This window comes from Plecotus auritus (assembly GCF_963455305.1).
Source record: "Plecotus auritus genome assembly, chromosome: X".
In the NCBI taxonomy this organism is placed as follows: Eukaryota; Metazoa; Chordata; class Mammalia; order Chiroptera; family Vespertilionidae; genus Plecotus; species Plecotus auritus.
The window spans coordinates 37,718,278-37,739,225 of record NC_137784.1 but is presented as its reverse complement, the minus strand read 5'-3'; the positions used below and the strand labels follow the sequence as shown (position 1 = coordinate 37,739,225).

Below are 20,948 nucleotides of genomic sequence, written 5' to 3'. Positions count from 1 at the left end.
ACCCCATGGTCCTGGGTGCGAGCGGCTGCGCCTGTGCCTGCGGCCCGGGAGAGGGATAAGCCGCATGCCCCGTGGTCCCCATAGTCCTGGGCACCAGCAGCCTGGGAGAGGGACAAGCCACCCGCCCCACGGTCCTGGGAGCCAATGGCTGCACCTGCACCTGCGACCCAGGAGAGGGACAGAGGGACACGCCGCCTGCCCCACGGTACCGAACACCCGCTCTGCGGTCCCGGGTGCCAGCACCTGCGGCTGTGGCCTGGAAAATGGACAAGCCACCTGCCCCACAGTACCAGGCGCCAGTGCCTGCGGCTGTAGCCCGGTCGAAGCTGCCTGCCCACGGTCCCCTGCAGCTGCATCCGGCCCAGGTAAAGCGGGCCCAGGTCCTGGATGCCTGCAACCGGCCAGAGGAGGGAATCCTGGGTCCTGGGTGCGGGGCGAGACAGAGGCAGTTGGCGGTGATCAGGCCAGCAGGGAAGCAGTTAGAGGCGATCAGGCCAGTAGGGGAGCAGTTAGAGGCGATCAGGCAGGCAGAGGTGGTTAGGGGCGATCAGACAGGCAGAGGTGGTTAAGGGTGATCAGGCAGGCAGGCAGAAGGGTTAGGGGTTATCAGGGAGGCGAGCAGTTAGGAGCCAGTGGTCCCGGATTGTGAGAGGCAGTGATTGTGAGAGGCAGTTGGACATCCCCCGAGGGGTCCTGGATTGGAGAGGGTACAGGCTGGGCTGAGGGACACCCCCCATGCATAAATTTCATGCACCGGGCCTCTAGTCCTATCTAATAAAGAGGGAATATGCTAACTGACCCTCACAAAGATGGCGGCGCCCACTGCCAAAAGATGGTGGTGCTAGTTCCCTCAGCCCCACTGGGGTGGCAGGTGCACGACAAGGCCTCCAGAGTCCCCCAGTCCCCTCAGTCCCCCAAGCCGCTCAGGGCCAGCCTGAGGCGCAGGCAAGCCTCAGATGGCAGCTACCCAGCCGCCCAGGGCCGCCCGAGGTTCAGGTAACCAGGGCCAGCTGAGGCTTGCGCTGTCAGCAGTGGCAGCAACATAAGTGTGATGGGGACTTTGCCTTCCCCTGATCGCTGGGTCGCCTCTTATCCCTGAGGGCTCCCAGACTGTGAGAGGGGGCAGGCCAGGCTGAGGGACCCCCCTCCAGTGCATGAATTCTCATGCATCAGGCCTCTAGTCCTATCTAATAGAAGAGTAATATGCAAATTGACCATCACTCCAACACACAAGATGGTCGCCCCCATGTGGACACAAGATGGCCAGCAGGGGAGGGCAGTTGGGAGGGACCAGGCCTGCAAGGGAGGGCAGTTGGGGGGGACCAGGCCTGCAGGGTAGGGTGGTTGGGGGGACCAGGTGTGCAGGGTAGGGCAGTTGGGGGGAACCAGGTCTGCAGAGGTGGGCAGTTGGGGGGGACCAGGCCTGCAGGGGAGGGCAGTTGGGGAGGACCAGACCTGCAGGGGAGGGCAGTTAGGGACAATCGCGCTGGCAGGGGAGCAGCTGGGCGTCAATCAAGCTGGCAGGAGAGTGGTTAGGGGGTGATCAGGCCTGCAGGCAGAAGCAGTTAGGGGCAATCAGGAAGGCAGGCAGGCGAGTGGTTGGGAGACAACAGTCTTTGATTGTGAGGGGGATGTCCGACTGCCCGTTTAGGCCCAATCCCACCAGGATTCGGCCTAAACGGGTAGTCGGACATCCCTCAAGGGGTACCAGATTGGAGAGGGTGCAGGCTTGGCTGAGGGACACACACACCCTCTTTGCACAAATTTCGTGCACCGGGCCTCTAGTATATTATAATCTGCCACAGAGTTTCATAGGAGGCATATATCATAGAGAGAACAGCAGCAAGTATAACATTTTGCAAAATGTTTTAAATTTAATTTTAGAGATAACATACCATTAGCCACATATCCCAGCTGTGGTATAAGTTGTTCGTCTTTACAATTTTCCCGTCCTGGTACCAGCCTTTGGAATTTTGTAGGATGAGGATTTCCATCAACATCCACCAAGAATGGGGGAGGCATGAGGTGAGGAGCTTGCTGGGTTTGTTCATCTAATACATAGTTGTTGGCATCACGGATAAGAGGTCGATAATCCGTGTGGAAGAACATCTGGTCTGGAATCTTTATAACAGATGCTTAGTATTTATGTGCACAGGAAATTTACAGATATAAGCACTTATTTTCACTCCTAGAGCACATGCATTTTTCAAATCAGACAATTTTTGCATTCTCTTACTTGTATATTCCTTTATTGCCATATGTTTCCTATAGTTCGTAGAAGTGATTCACCTAGATTGTAATCCCATATTTTCTCCACAAAATCCTGCAATCTGTATTACTTTCTGGGCCTATATCATATTTCTCTTATTAGTATAAGAAGAAGTAAAGCAAAAACACAGTATATAAAATTAGGTATTTTTATTTAAGTTGTAAAAAACATGTAAACCTTTATGACTATTTTTCTTACTTATTTTTATTCAAATAAGGATGGAGGGCAATATAAACAGTGAGGCAGGTAGATATCAATTTCCTAAAGACACTAAAATGTGATACAAGTATTGAGCTGAACTCAGTGATTCTGAATTATCTTCCAACTCCAAGATTCTAAAGTCTATTTCAAATTCACAGCTAATAAAATATAAGGAACAAGATCAATAATAAAGTAGCTAAGCAAGAAAATAAATGTTTAATCACCAGATGTTTATCCCCAATTTATGAGAAGTACAGGATGCAATCTTATACAGTTGTCCTCACCTATTATACCCAAAAGGTAGTACAGAGAATATGTTCTAAGTAACAGGATTTTCTAATTAATTTTTATATCTACATCACCCTGTATATATCTTAATCACTATTAAGTCTTATGTTTTACCAAGAAAGGTAACTTAGTTATTTTATATCTATTAACACACAATGACGCTTATTAACTGAAGACTTCATAGAAAATTTATAAATGATACAATACAAAGCTGAAGTCTTCAACAAAAATCAAATATACTAACCTTTTCGTAGTATTTACTGCATCCAAAACCAAAAAGCAGCAAATGCCCATGAGAATCTGTGCAGGCAAAATGGTTTCCATCTGGTGAAAATTTACAATCAAACACTGCACCATGGCCTTGGCCTTCAATCTGAAATTTAGAGGAGTAATTTTAAATCATCTTAAGAGGTAATTTTCAAATAATAAGTAGGAAATAGCTTCTGCTTGCTAATACTGAATTCTGTGATGCATCAACATTCCAATGTACTCTCTGGCTTCTGTAGCTAGAATCCTAAAGGAAACAGTAAGCTCTAAAAGAAATTAGGGAGAATAAAAATACAATGTGTGGTATCAAATATGATTAGCAATGCCATATTTCAAACAGTACTAAGTGAGTGACTGAGGGGACTAAAAACATCTAAACATAACCAAATTGACAAAGGTGATATCTCAGCAAAGTTAAAATATTACCTTTACCTCTTAAATTGTAATGCAAGTAAGTCTTAAAATAACCATCCTAAAATTAAAGCACACAAATCAACCTACACTATTAAAAGAGAAACATGCAAATTAACCATCACTCTGCTACACCCATAAGCCACACCTACCAGCCAATCAGGAGCAAGTATGCAAATTAACCCAACCAAGATGGCGGCCAGCCACGGAGCTGGAGCAAGCAGGAGGCTTGGGTTGCCTTGGCAGTGGAGGAAGCCAAGCTTCCCGCCTGCACTGGCAGGCCCTGGCCTCTGCTCAAGGCTACAAAGTTTCAATTATAGAAGATAAATAAATCCCAACAAAAATGGCAGTGGCCACGGAGCTGGAGCTGAGCAGGAGGCTTGGGTTGCCCCCGGTGAGGGAGGAAGCCAAGCTTCCTGCCTGCCCTGGCCTCCGCTCAAGGCTAAAAAGTTTCAATTATAGAAGATAAATAAATCCTAGATACTTGCTTCCAGCTGATCCTGGCCTTCGCTCAAGGAGGTGCTAAAAAAAAAAAAAGAACAAGAAAAAAAGGAGGGGCTGGTCGCTGGGGGTGATCAGGCCAGGAAGGGATGGCAGGGGCCATTGGGGGTAAGCAGAACAGCAGGGGGGCCAGTTGGGGGTGAGCAGGCCACCAGTGGGGGTCAGTTGGAGGTGATCAGGACAGAGGAGGGGGGGCAGTTTGGAGTGAGCAGGCCAGCAGGGGGGCAGTTGGGGGGTGAGCAGACCAGTGGGGAGGAATGGTGGGGGAAGCAGGCCAGCGGGGGGGGGGGGCAGTTGGGGGTGAGCAGGCTGGCGGGCGGGCATTTGGGGCAAGCAGGCCGGCAGCAGGGGGCAGTTGTGGGAGAGCAGGCCGGCAGGCAGAGTGGTTAGGGGCAATCAGGCAGGCAGACAGGTGAGCAGCTGGAGCCAGCAGTCCCGGATTGTGAGAGGGATGTCTGACTGCTGGTTTAGGCCCTACCCCTGTAAACCTGCAGTAGGACATCCTTCGAGGGGTCCCAGATTGGAGAGGGTGCAGGCCGGGCTGAGGAACACCCCCCCAACCCGTGCACGAATTTCATGCACTGGGCCACTAGTTTTATTAATAAAAGACAGATGCTATTATCAATGCCCTGGGTTTGTTTAAAGCCTATAAAAGGGAGCTCAAAGGGTAACAATTCAGAAATGTTTAGGTACAATACTTCTTCAGAGAAGGGCACTGAATATGTAGGATATGAGAACACCACAGGAAGGTGTTCGTTCTACTGGGAGAAGAGACAGCTCACCAGCTTTTCACATGATTTGTGCAAAATATATATATTAAGAGAATTCATATCTCCAATGCTACATTTGCCAAACAACTCCCTGAATACTAACTAAGCCATATGCATATAAAATATAGTCAACTGTTGTGATTAATAAATTAGGATTATAGCTTAAGCATTAACCTTTTTGTGAGTTTGGTTAGTGTCAGCTCCAAAAAATCATTATATCTGAGTTTCGAGAGTTTAGGGCTGGGGACCAGAATTTGGTAAATGCAAACAGCATGAAAACAGAGTCACCCTGAAAGGTATAATTCTCTACTGGCCTTACACTTAGGTCTTGAATGATTCTCTGTGAATTTAAACACAGGTCACATGAGGTTCTTTGGCACTAAATATACTTTAATTACCAAGTTGTCATAAAAGAGAAAACTGTTGTAATATGAAATAAGCACAATTTTTTCTTACCATGTTAAAATAATTCCGAATTTTGGTCCCCCGGTCAAGGTCCCAAATGAAAATGTTCCCATCATGGCCCGCTGAAAGTATGATCCTTTGATCAAATGGATGTGCTTCTAAAACAAATACTTCATCATCATGTCCCTGTGATAAAATCAATATTAAATATGAACAGCAACCCTAAGCATCTGGTTTATTTGGTCAAAAGATCTCCAGAGTATGCTATCAATCTGATTCAGATTAATTCATCCCCATCAATTTAGCAGCATTTACTACATGGACACAACAATGAATACTTAGGTAGAGATTTCCTTGTATGTTTTAGTGCTGATTTCATAAAGTATTCAATAGACAGAAGACCTGAAAAATTATTTAATACATAGTTCAAAAACAGTTACAGCTCATTAACCAGGGCCTTGAAGTGGAATTAGTATTTCTAGGACTCTGCTATTTAAAAGGCCATAGAAAATGTAACAAACAGAATCATTCATTAATACTCAGTTATGCCACAGTGATAACACACAAACCTTCATTGTTCTTCATTGACTCCTACAGTATACCCAAAGTCATTTTTATCTCCAATCCAATCTATTCTGTCGCCAGACTTCTATGGTATTTTTCAAAAGCAATAATTCACATTAGTATCTTTGCTTTTAAACCCTTTAATGATTCCCAAATAGTCTTTGGGGAGATCTCACAAGACCTTGAATGGTCTGGCCTCTATCCATTTCTTCATTTCTGTCTAGTGACACTCTATTTCTGCTTTCTGTGCTCCAGCCAAAAATTGGCTTTCTTTCAACTCCCTTCTACCTCAGGACGTTTGTACATGCTTTTCCCTACTGCTGTAAGGACCTTCGAACCACTTCACATATGTAATTTATCAAGTATTTATTGATCTCCTACCATGTTGAGAAAGGAAGTACACAAGAAAAATATCAGGAAGTGGTAAACACTATGATTAAAATAAAGCAAGAGGAGGCCAATGCAGATTGTTTGTTCAGGGAAGGCCTTGTCAAGGAGGTGACATTTAGGCTAAGACCTGGGTAATTTCTATCTACCTTTTAAATCTTAACTCAAACTTCACTTCCTCAGGAAACTTGCTCTGAACCTCCCAGATCAGGTTTTGTCAACTTATTAGAAACTTGAATTTTATTTTGCACTTCTCTTTCTTAGCATTTATTTGATTTTTTCTCCTAATAGGCTATAAACTCATTTATTACTAACACCTAACTCAGTGGTTGGCACATAGGAGATGCTCAGTAAGTATTTGCTGAATGGAAGAACTTTATACTCCACTAAGACCCTGATTAAAAATTGTTAACACAGAAAATATAAGCTCTTTACAAAAACTAAGTAAATTTGACTGTTATAAGGAATGAAAGTAATCTGTTCTAAAATTTCTTCAGTAAAATTCACAGAAAACAGATAACCTGAGTCAGCCCATGGTAAGAGTACAACTAAACAGAACTCTAAATTAAGGTACTTATCAAGACAGAATTTTACATGGATGTATAAAATCAATGGCTATAACATGGCCTTTGAAATTTAAAGATAAAGACTTGTGCTGTCTAATAATGTAGTTTTAGCCACATGTGGCTATTAAGCATTTGCAATGTGGCTAGTCTGAACTGAGATATTCTCTAAGTGTAAAACACACAGTTAATTCAAAGATTTAGTGTGGAAAAAAAAATGCAAATGTCGGAAGCCGCCCATTGTCCTCTGATTGAGACACTGGTAGCTGAAGCAACTTCCACCTGTCAATCTTATGTATATCCTTGCTGATTGGCTATTACTGGCTATGGGTGGATCCCAAACCTTAATAAAAGGGATTGCAAGGCCAGAGCAAGGAGTAGTCATCCCCCTAGAGATGGGCTGCTGCCTGGCCCCCAATATCGCCAAATTAATATTTTTCTAGTCCCTTTCATTTGTGTGCGGCCTCCTCCAGAACCCGAACCCTGAACCTGAACCCTGAACCATGCGGGACATGAAAGGGGTTCCCGCATGCAAAATATTTCATTAAGCCCAGCTGGCGTTGTTCTATGGTTAGTGCTGACCTATGAACCAGGGAGGTCATGGTTCGATTCCTGGTTTGGGGCATGTGCCCAGGTTGCGGACTTGATCCCCAATGTGGGGTGTGCAGGAGGCAGCTAATCAATGATTCTCTCTCATCATTGATGTTTCTATCTCTCTCTCCCTCTCCCTTCCTCTCTGAAACCAATAAAAATATATTAAAAAATACACATTTCATTAATAATTTTATATTACTTATATGTTGCAATGCTACTAGTTTGGATATACTAGGTTAAATAAAATCCTATATAATAAAAGGCTAATATGCAAATCGACCTAACAGTGGAATGACCAGTCGCTATGATGTGCACTGACCACCAGGGGACAGATGGGACAGATGCTCAACACAGGAACTGCCTGCTGGTGGTCAGTGCGTTCCCACAGGGGGAGCACTGCTCAGCCACAAGCCCTGAGCCAGGCTCACTGCCAGTGAGCCCAGTGGCAGTGGTGGGAGACTCTCCCACCTCTGCGGCAGCGCTAAAGCCATCAGTCGGACATCCCCCGAGGACTCCTGGACTGTGAGAGGGCGCAGGTCAGGCTGAGGGATTCCCCCACCACCACCCCGACTACACGAATTTTGTGCACTGGGCCTCTAGTATATTATTAAAATTAATTTCACCTGCTGCACTTTACCTTTTTATTGTGTGCTGCTAGAAAAATTAATATTACATGTGTGGCTCATTACATTTCTATTAGAGTGTGCCAACAGAGACAAACATTTCCTAATAAAGAATCAAGCAAGCAGCCTGGCTAATGTGGCTCAGTGGTTGAGCATCAACCCATGAACCAGGAGGTCACAGTTCAATTCCTGTACAGGACATGTGCCTGGGTTGCCGGCTTGATCCCTGGCATGCAGGAGGCAGCTGATCAATGGTTCTCTCTTATCACTGATTTTTCTATCCCTCTCTCCCTCTCTGTTCCTCTCTCTGAAATCAACAAAAAACATATTTAAAAAATAATCAAGCAAACAGTAAAAGATTTTCCATACATATTAATAGAAACTTATATTAGGGAACAGAGAAAGCCAGAATGAGATAAGCATTGACTTATAGATACAAGGAAGAAATTCCACTAAACAGTGTTAAGGTTTTATTTAGGAAAGAGAACTTAGGTGGTATATGAAAGATAAACTGGAAATCCACCCCAAATTAAACAAATCTTTAGAAAGCTAATAGGCATTAGATAAGATTATCTCAAAAAGGATTCAATAAGGATTGAACCATGGTATGCTGTAAAGTCAACATTCATGAGAATTGGTTTCTAGTCTCTATCACTTACTACTTTATTTACCAGCAATTTTAAACCTTTTTCATCTCATAAAAAACTAATTACTAAAATTTGGTGGGACACTAAAAAAGACATTATATTTTTTGCTGATCTGACAAAAAAAATAGATATAATTTCGATTCATTCACACTGTATGGCTATTGTTGTGTTGTCATTTTTTAATTTGACAATCTAAGGGAAAAGAGGTCAGTGACCCGGACTAAATAATCAGGTTTTGAAAATTCTTGTGGCACAACCGCGTGCTGCAGCACACAGGTTGAAAATCACCAGTATAAACCATAGGGCAAACACTTGGCCCTTCCCCTTAAAATACTTACGAATCAATAATTGATTTAACTTGATGTCAACTTGAACTATCATAAACTGTCAAGCATCAAGCACACCCATGTAATTTCAGTTATTAATCCTATCAACTTTCAAAATACTAGTATTACAGCCTTTTACTATGACAAATACTTTTTTTTTTTTTTTTTAAAGAAAAAGGAGCCCTAGCCAATTGGCTCAGTTGGCCTGTGGGTTTGATTCCAGTCAAGAGCACATACTTTGGTTGCAGGTTCAATCCCAGCCAAGGTCAGGGCCCCGTGAAGGAGGCAACCAATTAAAGTGTCTGTCTAAAATCGATGTTTCTCTCTCTGTGTGTCTCCCTCTCCCTTCCACTCTCTAAAATTCAATGGGAAAAAATATCTTTGGACGAGGATTAACAAAGAAAAAAGAAAGAGGAAAAGACACCTTTTTCTCCAACTTCCTCTTACTTCCATTTCTTACATAAACTAATCCATGAAGGTAGAATATATAAGATATCCTTGTCAAAATAAAGTTAGTTCTACCCCTAAAATAGTAACAACAAAAAGTCCCAACACATGCAAGAAACAAAATAACTTATATATCCTTGGCTGCATACAATAACATAACAGATAAATAAATACCAGACCTGGAAAGGATCTTGAAAATTTTCATAACTGCTTTGAGCAGGTATACCATATGTCATCACTATTTTGCAGATATGTAAACATAGGTACCTCACATAATTACTTCTCTAAGGGATAGTAAGTCATAGAAAGTAAACTGGAACATAAATTTCCTGTCTTCTAGAATGCCCTTTTTGACCATTTTAATTATTCTAAAAATAGAATACTTACGGATAATGTATGAAGAAGTTGCCCTGTAACTGAATTCCATACTTTCAAAAGGAAATTGTTCACTGCAGTAATAATTGTGGTGTCATAGCGATCCCAGGCTACCATAGTCACCTTAAGTTTAGTGACCTTGTCTTCCCCAGAAGGCAAGTTATTCCTAAACAAAATAATTTGCAGTATTCATACATTGTAAATTTTCTAAAAAAGTGCAACTAACATAGTAAATTATATCAAAAAATATCTCCAGGAGTATGCAAATTTTTGGATATAAATTATAAAACATACATTTAAGTACTGATGAAATAAAATAAAAATACCTACATAGGCCAATATCAGTAACTTATTTTAGGGAGGAAAAAAAGGACACAAGTGGCAAAAATTTTGCATGTAGTTACACAAGAACAACAACAAAAAAAGCAAAATTAAAAAGAAATCTACAAACACCTTAAAAAATAAAATACTTGATACTAGAAAATATAAAGAAAACATATATGAACACTTTATTCTCTTAAATATTAAATTTTGTGAAATTAATAGATCATAAACAAGAGCAGTAAGAGATTTTGTAACTTTTGGTTTAATTGAATATGACCTTATCAGTAGCTGGCTATGACTACAAATTCAGTTCTATACTGTTATAAATGGAAATATAAATAATTTCAGTCATACACTACAGAGGTAAATATATATCTTTCAATCAATAGTGAATATAAGGAAAAAGATTCTGATTAAGTATACTTATAATGTTGCGTAGGAATGCTAACAATAAGAAAAATTCTAAAGGTATCCTTAGTAAGTTAAGGAAATAAATATATGATGACATACAATAGGGATAATCTCAAATTGTATACATACTTTAACAGCTGATAGATGTAGATTCACTTACATTTAGAAAATGAAATGTATTTTTATAAACACTGTCCTAAACACACATTTTTGGGGGGATACCCTGTATATGACCTATAGAAAACTAAGGCAAAGAATGATTCCATGGGCATTAGTAGAGCACAGTGATCACAAGAGTCCAGGATTTTAAATGAGTCAGTAATATTTCTATCATCCAATATGTCAATCAAAAGCAAAAGGCAATTTATTTAGAAACAAAGTACAGATGCAAATTTCACACCTACCAAATAACTCTAAACTACTTACTAATCTAAAAAGATATTTTACTTTCATTATTTAAGTATAATTCAATAATGTAAGATACTATGCCTTCTGAAAACTAATGTAATATCTCACATCCAAACTTACCCAGTCATTTTAGTAGCCATATCTAGCACTATACTCTTCCATTCTTGTTGCTGATATTGCCAAATTCTTGCTGTTCCATCTCTGCTACCACTAACAAATCTTAAACTGCAAAGAAACAGTAAAAATACCCTTATTACTTTCCTCCAAAAAGGAAATCACTTTTTTGCTAATCATAAAATACTTTCATCCACATATACTACTGGGGAGAACAAAAATGGTGTACTTTAGAAAATAAGTTGGTAGTTCCTCAAAAGGATAAAGAAGTTACTGCATGAACTAGCAAGTCTACCACCAGGTATATATCCAAAGGAAATGAAAACAGCCCAAATATTTATGGCATTATTCATAACAGGCCAAGAAGTGGCACCAACCCAAATGTCCATCAACTGATAAATGGATAAATTGCGGTATATCCATACATTCAAATAATCCTATCCAATAAAAGAGTAATATGCAAATTAACCATCACTCCGCTACACCCACAAGCCATGCCCACAAGCCACACACACAAGCCACACACACAAGCCACGCCCACAAGCCAATCAGGAGCGAATATGCAAATAAACCAAACCAAGATGACTACGGCCACAGAGAGCAGGAGGGAGGCTTGGGTTTCCCCGGCAATGGAGGAAGCCAAGCTTTCCGCCTGCCCTTGCCGGCCTAGGCCTCCACTCAAGGCTACAAAGTTTCAATGATAGAAGACACATAAATCCAAACAGAAATGGTGGCAGCCACAGAGCTGGAAAGAGCAGGAGGCTAGGGTTGCCCCCAGCGATGGAGGAAGCCAAGCTTTCCGCACACCCTGGCCAACCTAGGCCTCCACTTAAGGATACAAAGTTTCAATTATAGAAGATATATAAATCCCAAAAGAAATGGCTGCTGCCACGGAGCAAGCAGAAAGCTTGGCTCCGCTCCAGGCTACAAAGTTTCAATTGTACAAGATAAATAAACGCCAGATACCAGGGCCTCCGCTTGGGTAACTGGGGGGTGTGTCCAGCCTGCAAACCACCACAGGACCCTTGCCCAGGCCGCCCCATGCCTCAAGGGAACCCCCACCCTGATCCGGGACACCCTTCAAGGCAAACCAGCTGGCCCCCACCCATGCAGCAGGCCTCTATCCTATCTAATAAAAGAGTAATATGCAGATTGACCATCACTCCAACACACAAGATGGCTGCCCCCATGTGGTCAAAGATCATGCCCCCTTGTGGACACAAGATGGCCACAACAAGATGGCCAGCAGGGGAGGGCAGTTGGGAGGGACCAGGCCTGCAAGGGAGGGCAGTTGTGGGTGATCAGGCCAGCAGGGGAGGGCAGTTAGGAGGGACCAGGCCTGCAAGGGAGGGCAGTTGGGGGTGATCAAGCCTGCAGGGGAGAGCAGTTAGGGGTGACCAAGCCGGCAGAGGAGGGAAGTTGGGGGCGACCAGGCCTGCAGGGAAAGGCAGTTGGGAGGGACCCAGGCCTGCAGGGGAGAGCAGTTGGGGGGACCAGGCCTGCAAGGGAGGGCACTTAGGGGTGACCAGGCCTGCAGGGGAGGGCAGTTAGGGGAAAACAGGCTGGCAAGGGAGCAGTTAGGTATCAATCAGGCTAGCATGGGAGTGGTTAGGGGGCGATCAGTCTGGCAGGCAGAAGCGGTTAGGGGCAATCAGGAAGGCAGGCAGGTGAGCAGTTGGGAGCCAGCAGTCCTGGATAGTGAGAGGGATGTCCGACTGCCCATTTCAGGGCAGTCGGACATCCCTCAAGGGGTCCCAGATTGGAGAGGGTGCAGGCTGGGCTGAGGGACACCTCCCCCTCATGCACGAATTTCGTGCACCGGGCCTCTAGTATTCATCAATAAAAAGGAAAGAAATAATGATAAATGCTGCAACATGGATGAATATTGAAAACATTATGCTAAGTGAAAGAAGTCAGTCACAAAAGATTCCACTTATGAAATGTCCAGAATGGGCAAATCTAGAGACAAAAAGTAAATAATGGTTGACGAGAGCTGAGAGTGGGGGTGTAAAAGGATTGTAGATTGAGAGCTAAAATGTATATTTCTTTTTGAGGCGATTAAAATGTTCTAAACTTGATTGTGTTGAATGTTGCACAATTCTATGAATATACTAAAAACCATTGAATTTTATGTTATGTGGATTATATCTCAATATAACTGTTATAAAAATACACTCATTCAGCAATAATTCCATCACTGTTCATACGTTTCTATTCTTTAAGTACTTTATAAAAGACATACATATGTACTTATATATCCCACCCAAAGGAAATAGAATTACACTATATATAATGTTTTATAATGGTTTTTCCTAACATAAGTATACTTTATAGAAATACTTCTACATGTACAAATATAAAACGGACAAATTTTTAAAAATATTTTTTTATTGATTTTAGAGAGGAAGGGAGAGGAAGATAGAAACATCAATAATGAGAGAGAGCCCTAACTGGTTTGGCTCAGTGGATAGAGCATTGGCCTGCGGACTGAAGGGTCCCGGGTTCGATTCCGGTCAAGGGCATGTACCTTGGTTGTGGGCACATACCCAGTGGGGAGTGTTGCAGGAGGCAGCTGATCGATGTTTCTCTCTCATTGATGTTTCTAACTCTCTATCCCTCTCCCTTCCTCTCTGTAAAAAATCAATAAAATATGTTTAAAAAAAAATAATGAGAGAATCACTGATCTGCTGCCTTCTGAACGTCCCTTACTGGGGATCAAACCCACAGCCTGGGCATGCCCCAATGAGGAATCAAACCATGACCTCCTCGTTCATAGGTCAACACTCAACCACTGAGCCACGCCAGCTAGGCAAAACTAACATCATTTTTAAGGTGTTCATCTATAAGGATGTATCAAAATGTATTTAATCAATCCCCTAATGATGAATATTTATACTACTTCCAGCCTTCACGATCATAAATAATGTGATGAATCTCAATATACATCTTTGTACAACCACAGATTATATATATATATATATATATATATATATATATATATATATATATATATATATCTTTGCAGGGTCAAAGGATAGACACATTTTTTAAGCTTTTGAAACATACTGGCAAATTACTTCCAAAGTTTTTAATAATTTATAATCTCATGAGAAATTATGGGAGAGTAGACATTTTCTCGAAACCCTTGGCTATTTTGGGTGTTATCATTCTTCATTATCTTGTCATTCTTAAAGAAAAATATTGTTAATATTTTTCTAAATTGCATTTCTTTGATCATTAGTAAAATTGTACATCTTTTTATGTATTTATTGATCATGTAACTAATTAAGAGAGTTTCTCCTAAAGACTATAAGATTAGATTCCCGGAAATATTCTTTGAAAGTTTTGAGGAGGGGGCACTTTTTTTTCAGATGGAATTGCTGAGGGGATAGTCTATAAATCTAGAATTGTTAGCAGACTTCTAGCCACCCTAACCAGAGAACTTATCAGCAATGGAAATAACAGAGAGAAATAGAACTAAGAGGTGAAAGATTACTAAGGAGGTCCAAGGACAGAAGATAAGCCTTACAGCCATATAGGACTAAGCTTTTCAGAGACATATACAAAGAGATAGTGCTAAGGAGGACAAAATGGCGGTGAAATAGTCGGACATGTACTGAGCCTTTTCCCGGAGCACATGGAATGAGCAGCTGAAATGGATAACATCCACCCCGAATTGGAGACTCTGCCGGTGAGACAATGTGCAGCCAGGAAGGGTAGAGGACCCGTGGAGAAAGCCAGGGCACTGCGACCACATGAGCAACAGACACGTGAGCAGCCTGCTCCTGTCCAAGGAACAGCAGCCCTGCGAGCAGCCCACCCCAGGCTAAAGAGCAGCAGCTTCACGTGGCCCGCCCCTGTCCAAGGAGCAGCAGCTGTGTGAGGGGCCGATCACTGTCTGAGAAGCAGGAGCTGCAGGAGGAGCCTGCATACGACTGAGGAGCGCATTCCGCCCCCATCCAAGGAGCAGCAGCTGTGTGAGCAGCCCGCCCCCGTCCAAGGAGCAGCAGCTCTGCAAGCAGCTTGCCCCCATCTGAGAAGCAGCAGCTGTGTGAGCAGCCTGCCCACATTCAAGGAGAGAAGCTACCCTAGCAGCCCTCCCCAGTTCGAGTAGCAGCAGCCACATGGGAAGACTGCCCACATCCAAAGAGCGGCAGCCCATCACAGCCCACACCGGTCCAAGGAGAACCAGCCACACGCAGCCAGCACACATCTGATGAGCAGCAGCCAGATGTGCATCCCGCCCCGTCCGAGGAGCAACAGCCACACATGCAGTTCACTCCTGCCCGAGGAGGAGCAGCCGCGCAAGCAACCTGCCCCTATCCAAGAAGCAGCAGCCTCATGAGCAGCTGGCCCCATCTGAAGAGCAGCAGCTGCATGTAGCCAGCCTCCATCCAAGGAGCAGCGGCCATGTGAACAGTCCACCCCCGTCCCAGGAGCAGCAAACAAGACAGCAGACTGTCCCTGTCCAAGGAACAGCATCCACGCCCAGTCTTCCCACATCTGAGGAGCAGCAGCTTCACGATCAGCCCATCGCTCTTCGAGGAGCAGCAGCTCTGGGAGCCGCATTCCCCCACCAGCCAGAGGAACCACCACCGCTGCGAACAGCACCCACTAGAGAAGCCATTGCCAACTGAGTAGCCGCTGTTGCCGCGACTACCCAAGGAGCAACTGCAGCACAAGGAACCACTGCCACCCAAGGAGCAGCCCCTGCACAACTGGACATCTATATCAGTCGATGAAATAAAAAATGGGTAGACAAAGAAACTCCCAAAGGAAAGAAAAGAAGGAATGGTCAGGGAAGCAGCTAAGTGAAATAGAGGCATGCAATATGTCAGAAAAATAATTCAGAATAAGAGCCATACAGTTCATAAACCAGATGGAGGAAAAAATCAACAACTTATGTACAAATCAAAAAGAAATGAAGAGCGATATAGCTGCATTAAAAGAAAACATGGAAAGTTTCAACAGTAGACTATAAGAAGCAGAGGACTGAATTAGCAAATTATAAGACAGGGAAGCAAAACACACCCAAACTGAACTCCAATTGGAGAAAACAATTAAAAGATGGGAGGAGAGCCTAACTAAGTTATGGGACAACATGAAACGAAGCAACATACGAATAATAGGGGTGCCAGAAAAACAGGAAGAGGAACAAGGGTTAGAAAACCTATTTTAAGAAATAATGTCAGAAAACTTCCCTAATGTGGGGAATAAAAAAGTCACCCAAACATAGAGAGTCCCAAACAAGATGAACCCAAAAAAGACCCACACCAAGATAATCATAATTATGATGGAAATGTTAAGGACAAAGAGAGAATCTTAAGGGCAGCAAAAGAGAGACACAAAGTTACATACAAGGGATCTCCCATTAGATTATCAAATGAATTCTGAACAGAAACACATCAGGCCAGAAAAGAATAGAAGAAAATTTACAAAGTGATGCAAAGCAAGGGACTGGATCCAAGAATACTCTATTCAGCAAAGGCTATCATTCAAAATTGAAGGGGAAATAAGGAGCTTCACAGACAAAAAAAGGCTAAGGGAGTTTATCACTACCAAGCCAGCAATGCAAGAAACGCTAAAGGGACTTCTGAAAAAATAAGAAATAAAAAGGTAAGAAGGAACACAGGCACAAAAAAAATAAAAAAGGCTACAAACAAGTACCTTTCATTAATAACTTTAAACATAAATGGACTAAATGCTCCAATCAAAAGACATCAAGTGGCTGAATGGATAAAAAAACATAACCCAGATATATGCTGTCTACAAGACCCTTACCTCAGAACAAGGGACTCACACAGACTGAAAGTGAAGGGATGGAAAAATATCTTTCAGCAAATGGGAATGAAAAAAAAAAAAAGCTGGGGTGGCAATACTTATATCTGACAAAATAGACCTCAAAGTGAAGGCCATAACAAGAGATAAGAAAGGCCACTTCAAAATACTAAAAGGGATCGAGACAAGAGGATATAACCCTGATAAACATATATGCGCCCAATATAGGAGCACCCAAATACATAAAAGAAATCCTGGAAGATATCAAGGGAGATATCAACAACAACACAATCATAGTAGGGGACTTTAATACACGACTTACATCACTGGATAAATCCTCTAGAACAGTGGTCAACAAACTGCGGCTCGCGAACCACAGCGCGCGAGCCACAGTTTACTGCTCTGTTGACTAATGAGTTTGCCAACCACTGCTCTAAACAAAAAATCAGCAAAGAAAAAGCAATCCTAAATGACTCACTAAAGCAGAGGGACATAATTGACATCTTCAGGACATTTCACCCCAAAGCCACGGAATACACGTTTTTCACAAGTGCACATGGGACATTTGCAAAAATATACCACATATTGGGTCACAGGCCAAGTCTACCCAAATTCAAGAAGATTTAAATTATATCAAGCATCTTCTCAGACCACAATGGCAAATATTAAAAATAAACTACAATAAAAACAATCCAAAAAATTCAAACATTAGTAGCCGAATAGCATGCTATTAAACAATAATTGGGTTACCAAAGAGATCAAAGAAGACATTAAAAACACCCTGGAAACTAATGACAATAAAAACACAAAAATCCAAAATCTATGGGACACAATGAAAGCATTCCTGAGAGGGAAGTTTATAGCTCTACAGGCTTACCTCACAAAAACGAGAAAAAATGGTAGTAAATCAACTAACTCTACAACTCAAAGAATTAGAAAGAGAGCAACAAGAAAAGCCTAGAGTGAGCAGAAAGCAGGAGATAATAAAGATCAGAGCAGAAATGAATGACATAGAGCCCCCCCCCCCAAAAAAAAACAATACAAAACCAAGAGCTGGTTCTTTGAAAGTATAAACAAGATTGATGAACCTCTAGCCAGGCTCACCAAGAAGCAAAGAAATAGGACCCAAATAAACGAAATCATAAATGAAAGAGGCAAAATAACAACAGACCCCACAGAAATACAAAGGATTGTTAAAAAATACTATGAAAAAATTTATTCCAACAAACTGGACAACATGGAGTAAATGGACTTATTCCTAGAAAAATATAACCTTCCAAAACTAAATCAGGAATATTGTAAAAATCTCAATAGGCCAATAACTATGGAAGAAAATAAAGTAGTCATAAAAAGCTTCCAGCAAACAAAAGCCAGGGGCCAGACGGCTTCACAGGGGACTTTTACCAAATATTCAAGAAAGAACTAAACCCTATCCTCCTCAGACTATTCCAAAAAATTCAAGAAAAGGGACACTTCCAAGATCATTCTATGAAGTCAGCATCACCCTAATACCAAAACCAGATAAAGATAACACAATGAAAGAGAATTAGAGGCCAGTATCCCTCATGAACACAGATGCCAAAATCCTCAACAAAATTCTAGCAAATCGAGTCCAGCATTACATTAGAAAGATCATACACAATGACCAAATGGGATTTATTCTGGGGATGCAAGGATGGTACAATATCCGCAAATCAATAAATGTGATACATCACATAAACAAATTGAGAGATAAAAATCACATAGTCATATCAATTGATGCAGAAAAAAACATTAGACAAAAATCTAACACCCTTTCTTGATAAAAACTCTCAGCAAGGTGGGAATAGAAGGATCATACCTCAACATAATAAAAGCCATATATGACAAACCCACAACCAACATCATACTCAATAGGCAAAAACTAAAACCATTTAACCTAAGAACAGGAACAAGACAGGGATGCCCACTCTCACCACTCCTATTAGACATAGTACTGGAAGTACTAGCAATTGCAATTAGACAAGAAGAAGAAATAAAAGGCATCCAAATTGAAAAAGAAGAAGTAAAACTGTCCTTATTTGCAGATGACATGATACTGTACATAAAAAAACCCGAAAGACTCCATCAAAAAACTAACAGACTTAATAAATGAATTCGGCAATGTAGCAGGATACAAAATTAATGCCAAGAAATCTATGGCATTTCTATATACCAATAGTGAACTTACAGAAAGAGAGACTAAAAAAGCAATCCCATTTACAATCGCACCAAAAAAATGAAGATACCTAGGAATAGGGGGGCTGTAAGAGATCAACTGAAGGACTTGTACGCATGCATATAAGCATAACCAATGGATAAAAGACACTGTGGGGGGGCAGGTAAAGGCATGTATTGGGGGGAAGGGGAGGCTGGGGGGAGGTCAATGGGGGAAAAAAAAGAGACATATGTACTACTATTTGTAATACTTCAAACAATTAAAAAAAAAAGAGGAAAAAAAAAAAGATACCTAGGAATAAACTTAACCAAGGAGGTAAAAGACCTATATGCGGAAAACTACAGGACACTAAAAAAGAGATAGAGGAAGACGTAAACAGATGGAAGAACATACCAGGTTCATGGATTGGTAGAATCAACATCATTAAAATGTCCATACTACCCAAAGCAATCTAGAGATTCAATGCACTCCCCATTAAAATACCAATGGCATATTTCACAGACCTTGAAAGGACTCTCCAAAAATTCATCTGGAAAAAAAAAAGACCCTGAATAGCCATAGCAATCCTGAGAAACAAGTACAGAGTAGGTGAGATCTCAATACCAGATTTCAAGCTGTATTACAAAGGCACTGTTCTCAAAACAGCCTGGTACTGGCACAAGAATAGACATATAGACCAATGGAATAGAATAGAGAATCCAGATATTGACCCAAACCACTATACGCAATTAATATTTGACAAAGGAGGCATGAACATACAATGGAATCAAGACAGTCTATTCAATAAATGGTGTTGGGAAAATTGGACAGATATATGCAAAAAAAAATGAAACTAGACCACCAACTTACACCATACACAAAAATAAACTCAAAATGGATACAGGACTTAAACATAAGATGGGAAACCATAAAAATACTAGAGGAATCCACAGGCAGGGAAATCTCAGACATATGCCGAGAGAACTTCTTCACTGATACTGAATTCGGTAATGTAGCAGGATACAAAATTAACGCCAAGAAATCTATGGCATTTCTATACACCAATAGTGAACTTACAGAAAGAGAGACTAAAAAAGCAATCCCATTTACCATCGCACCAAAAAAATGAAGATACCTAGGAATAGGGGTATACTATGCTGCCATAAAAAAAGAAGGAATTATTACCATTTGTAGGCACCTGGATGGAATTTGAGAACATTATGCTAAGTGAAATAAGCCAGTCAATGAAAGAAAAATACCACATGATCTCACTCATTTGTGGATAATAAAAAACATTATAAACTGATGAACAAAAAGATAGATACAGAGGCAGTAAAGCATCAAACAGACTGTCAAATTACAGCGGGACGGTTAGGGAGAGGTGGGGGAAATAAGAGATCAACCGAAGGACTTATATGCATGCATAAAAGAGTAACCAATGGATGCAAAACATTGGGGGGTGAGGGTATGTATGGGAGTGGGGTGGGGGTGGGGGCAATGGTAAGATATGTACACATATAATACCTTAATAAAAATATATATAAAAGAAAAAAATGGACTTAATAAATGAATTTGGCAATATAATAAGATACAAAATTAACGCCAAGAAATCTACGGCATTTCTATACACCAATAGTGAACTTACAGAAAGAAAGACTGAAAACGCAATCCCATTTACCATCGCACCAAAAAAATTAAGATACCTAGGAATAAACTTAACTAAGGAGGTAAAAGACCTATATGCGGAAAACTACAGGACAATGAAAAAAGAGATAGAGGAAGATGTAAACAGATGGAAGAACCTACCATGTTCATGGATTGGGAGAATCAACATAACTAAAATGTACATACTACACATAGCAATCTATAGATTCAATGCGCTCTGCATTAAAATACCAATGGGATATTTCACAGACCTAAAACGACCTCTCCAAAAATTCATCTGGAATAAAAAAACACCCTGAATAGCTGCAGCAATCCTGAGAAAGAACAACAAAGTAGATGGAATCTCAATACCATATATCAGGCTGTATTACAAAGCCACTGTTCTCAAAACAACCTGGTACTGGCACAAGAACAGACTTATAGATCAATAAAAT

The 20,948-nt window shown here is 41.5% G+C and overlaps 1 protein-coding gene across 1 annotated transcript in view; it reads right to left on the bottom strand.

Annotated features, from left to right (window-relative positions):
- The window catches only part of BRWD3 (bromodomain and WD repeat domain containing 3), a 173,030-nt gene that overhangs the window by 70,149 nt on the left and 81,933 nt on the right, over positions 1–20,948 (bottom strand). The window contains exons 13-17 of the mRNA XM_080653837.1: positions 10,902–11,006; positions 9,651–9,804; positions 5,164–5,298; positions 3,003–3,131; positions 1,896–2,121 (exon numbers count right to left, since the gene is read on the bottom strand). Of these exons, the coding sequence (XP_080509963.1) occupies positions 1,896–2,121; positions 3,003–3,131; positions 5,164–5,298; positions 9,651–9,804; positions 10,902–11,006 (749 nt within the window). The remainder of the gene's footprint in view (positions 1–1,895; positions 2,122–3,002; positions 3,132–5,163; positions 5,299–9,650; positions 9,805–10,901; positions 11,007–20,948) is intronic.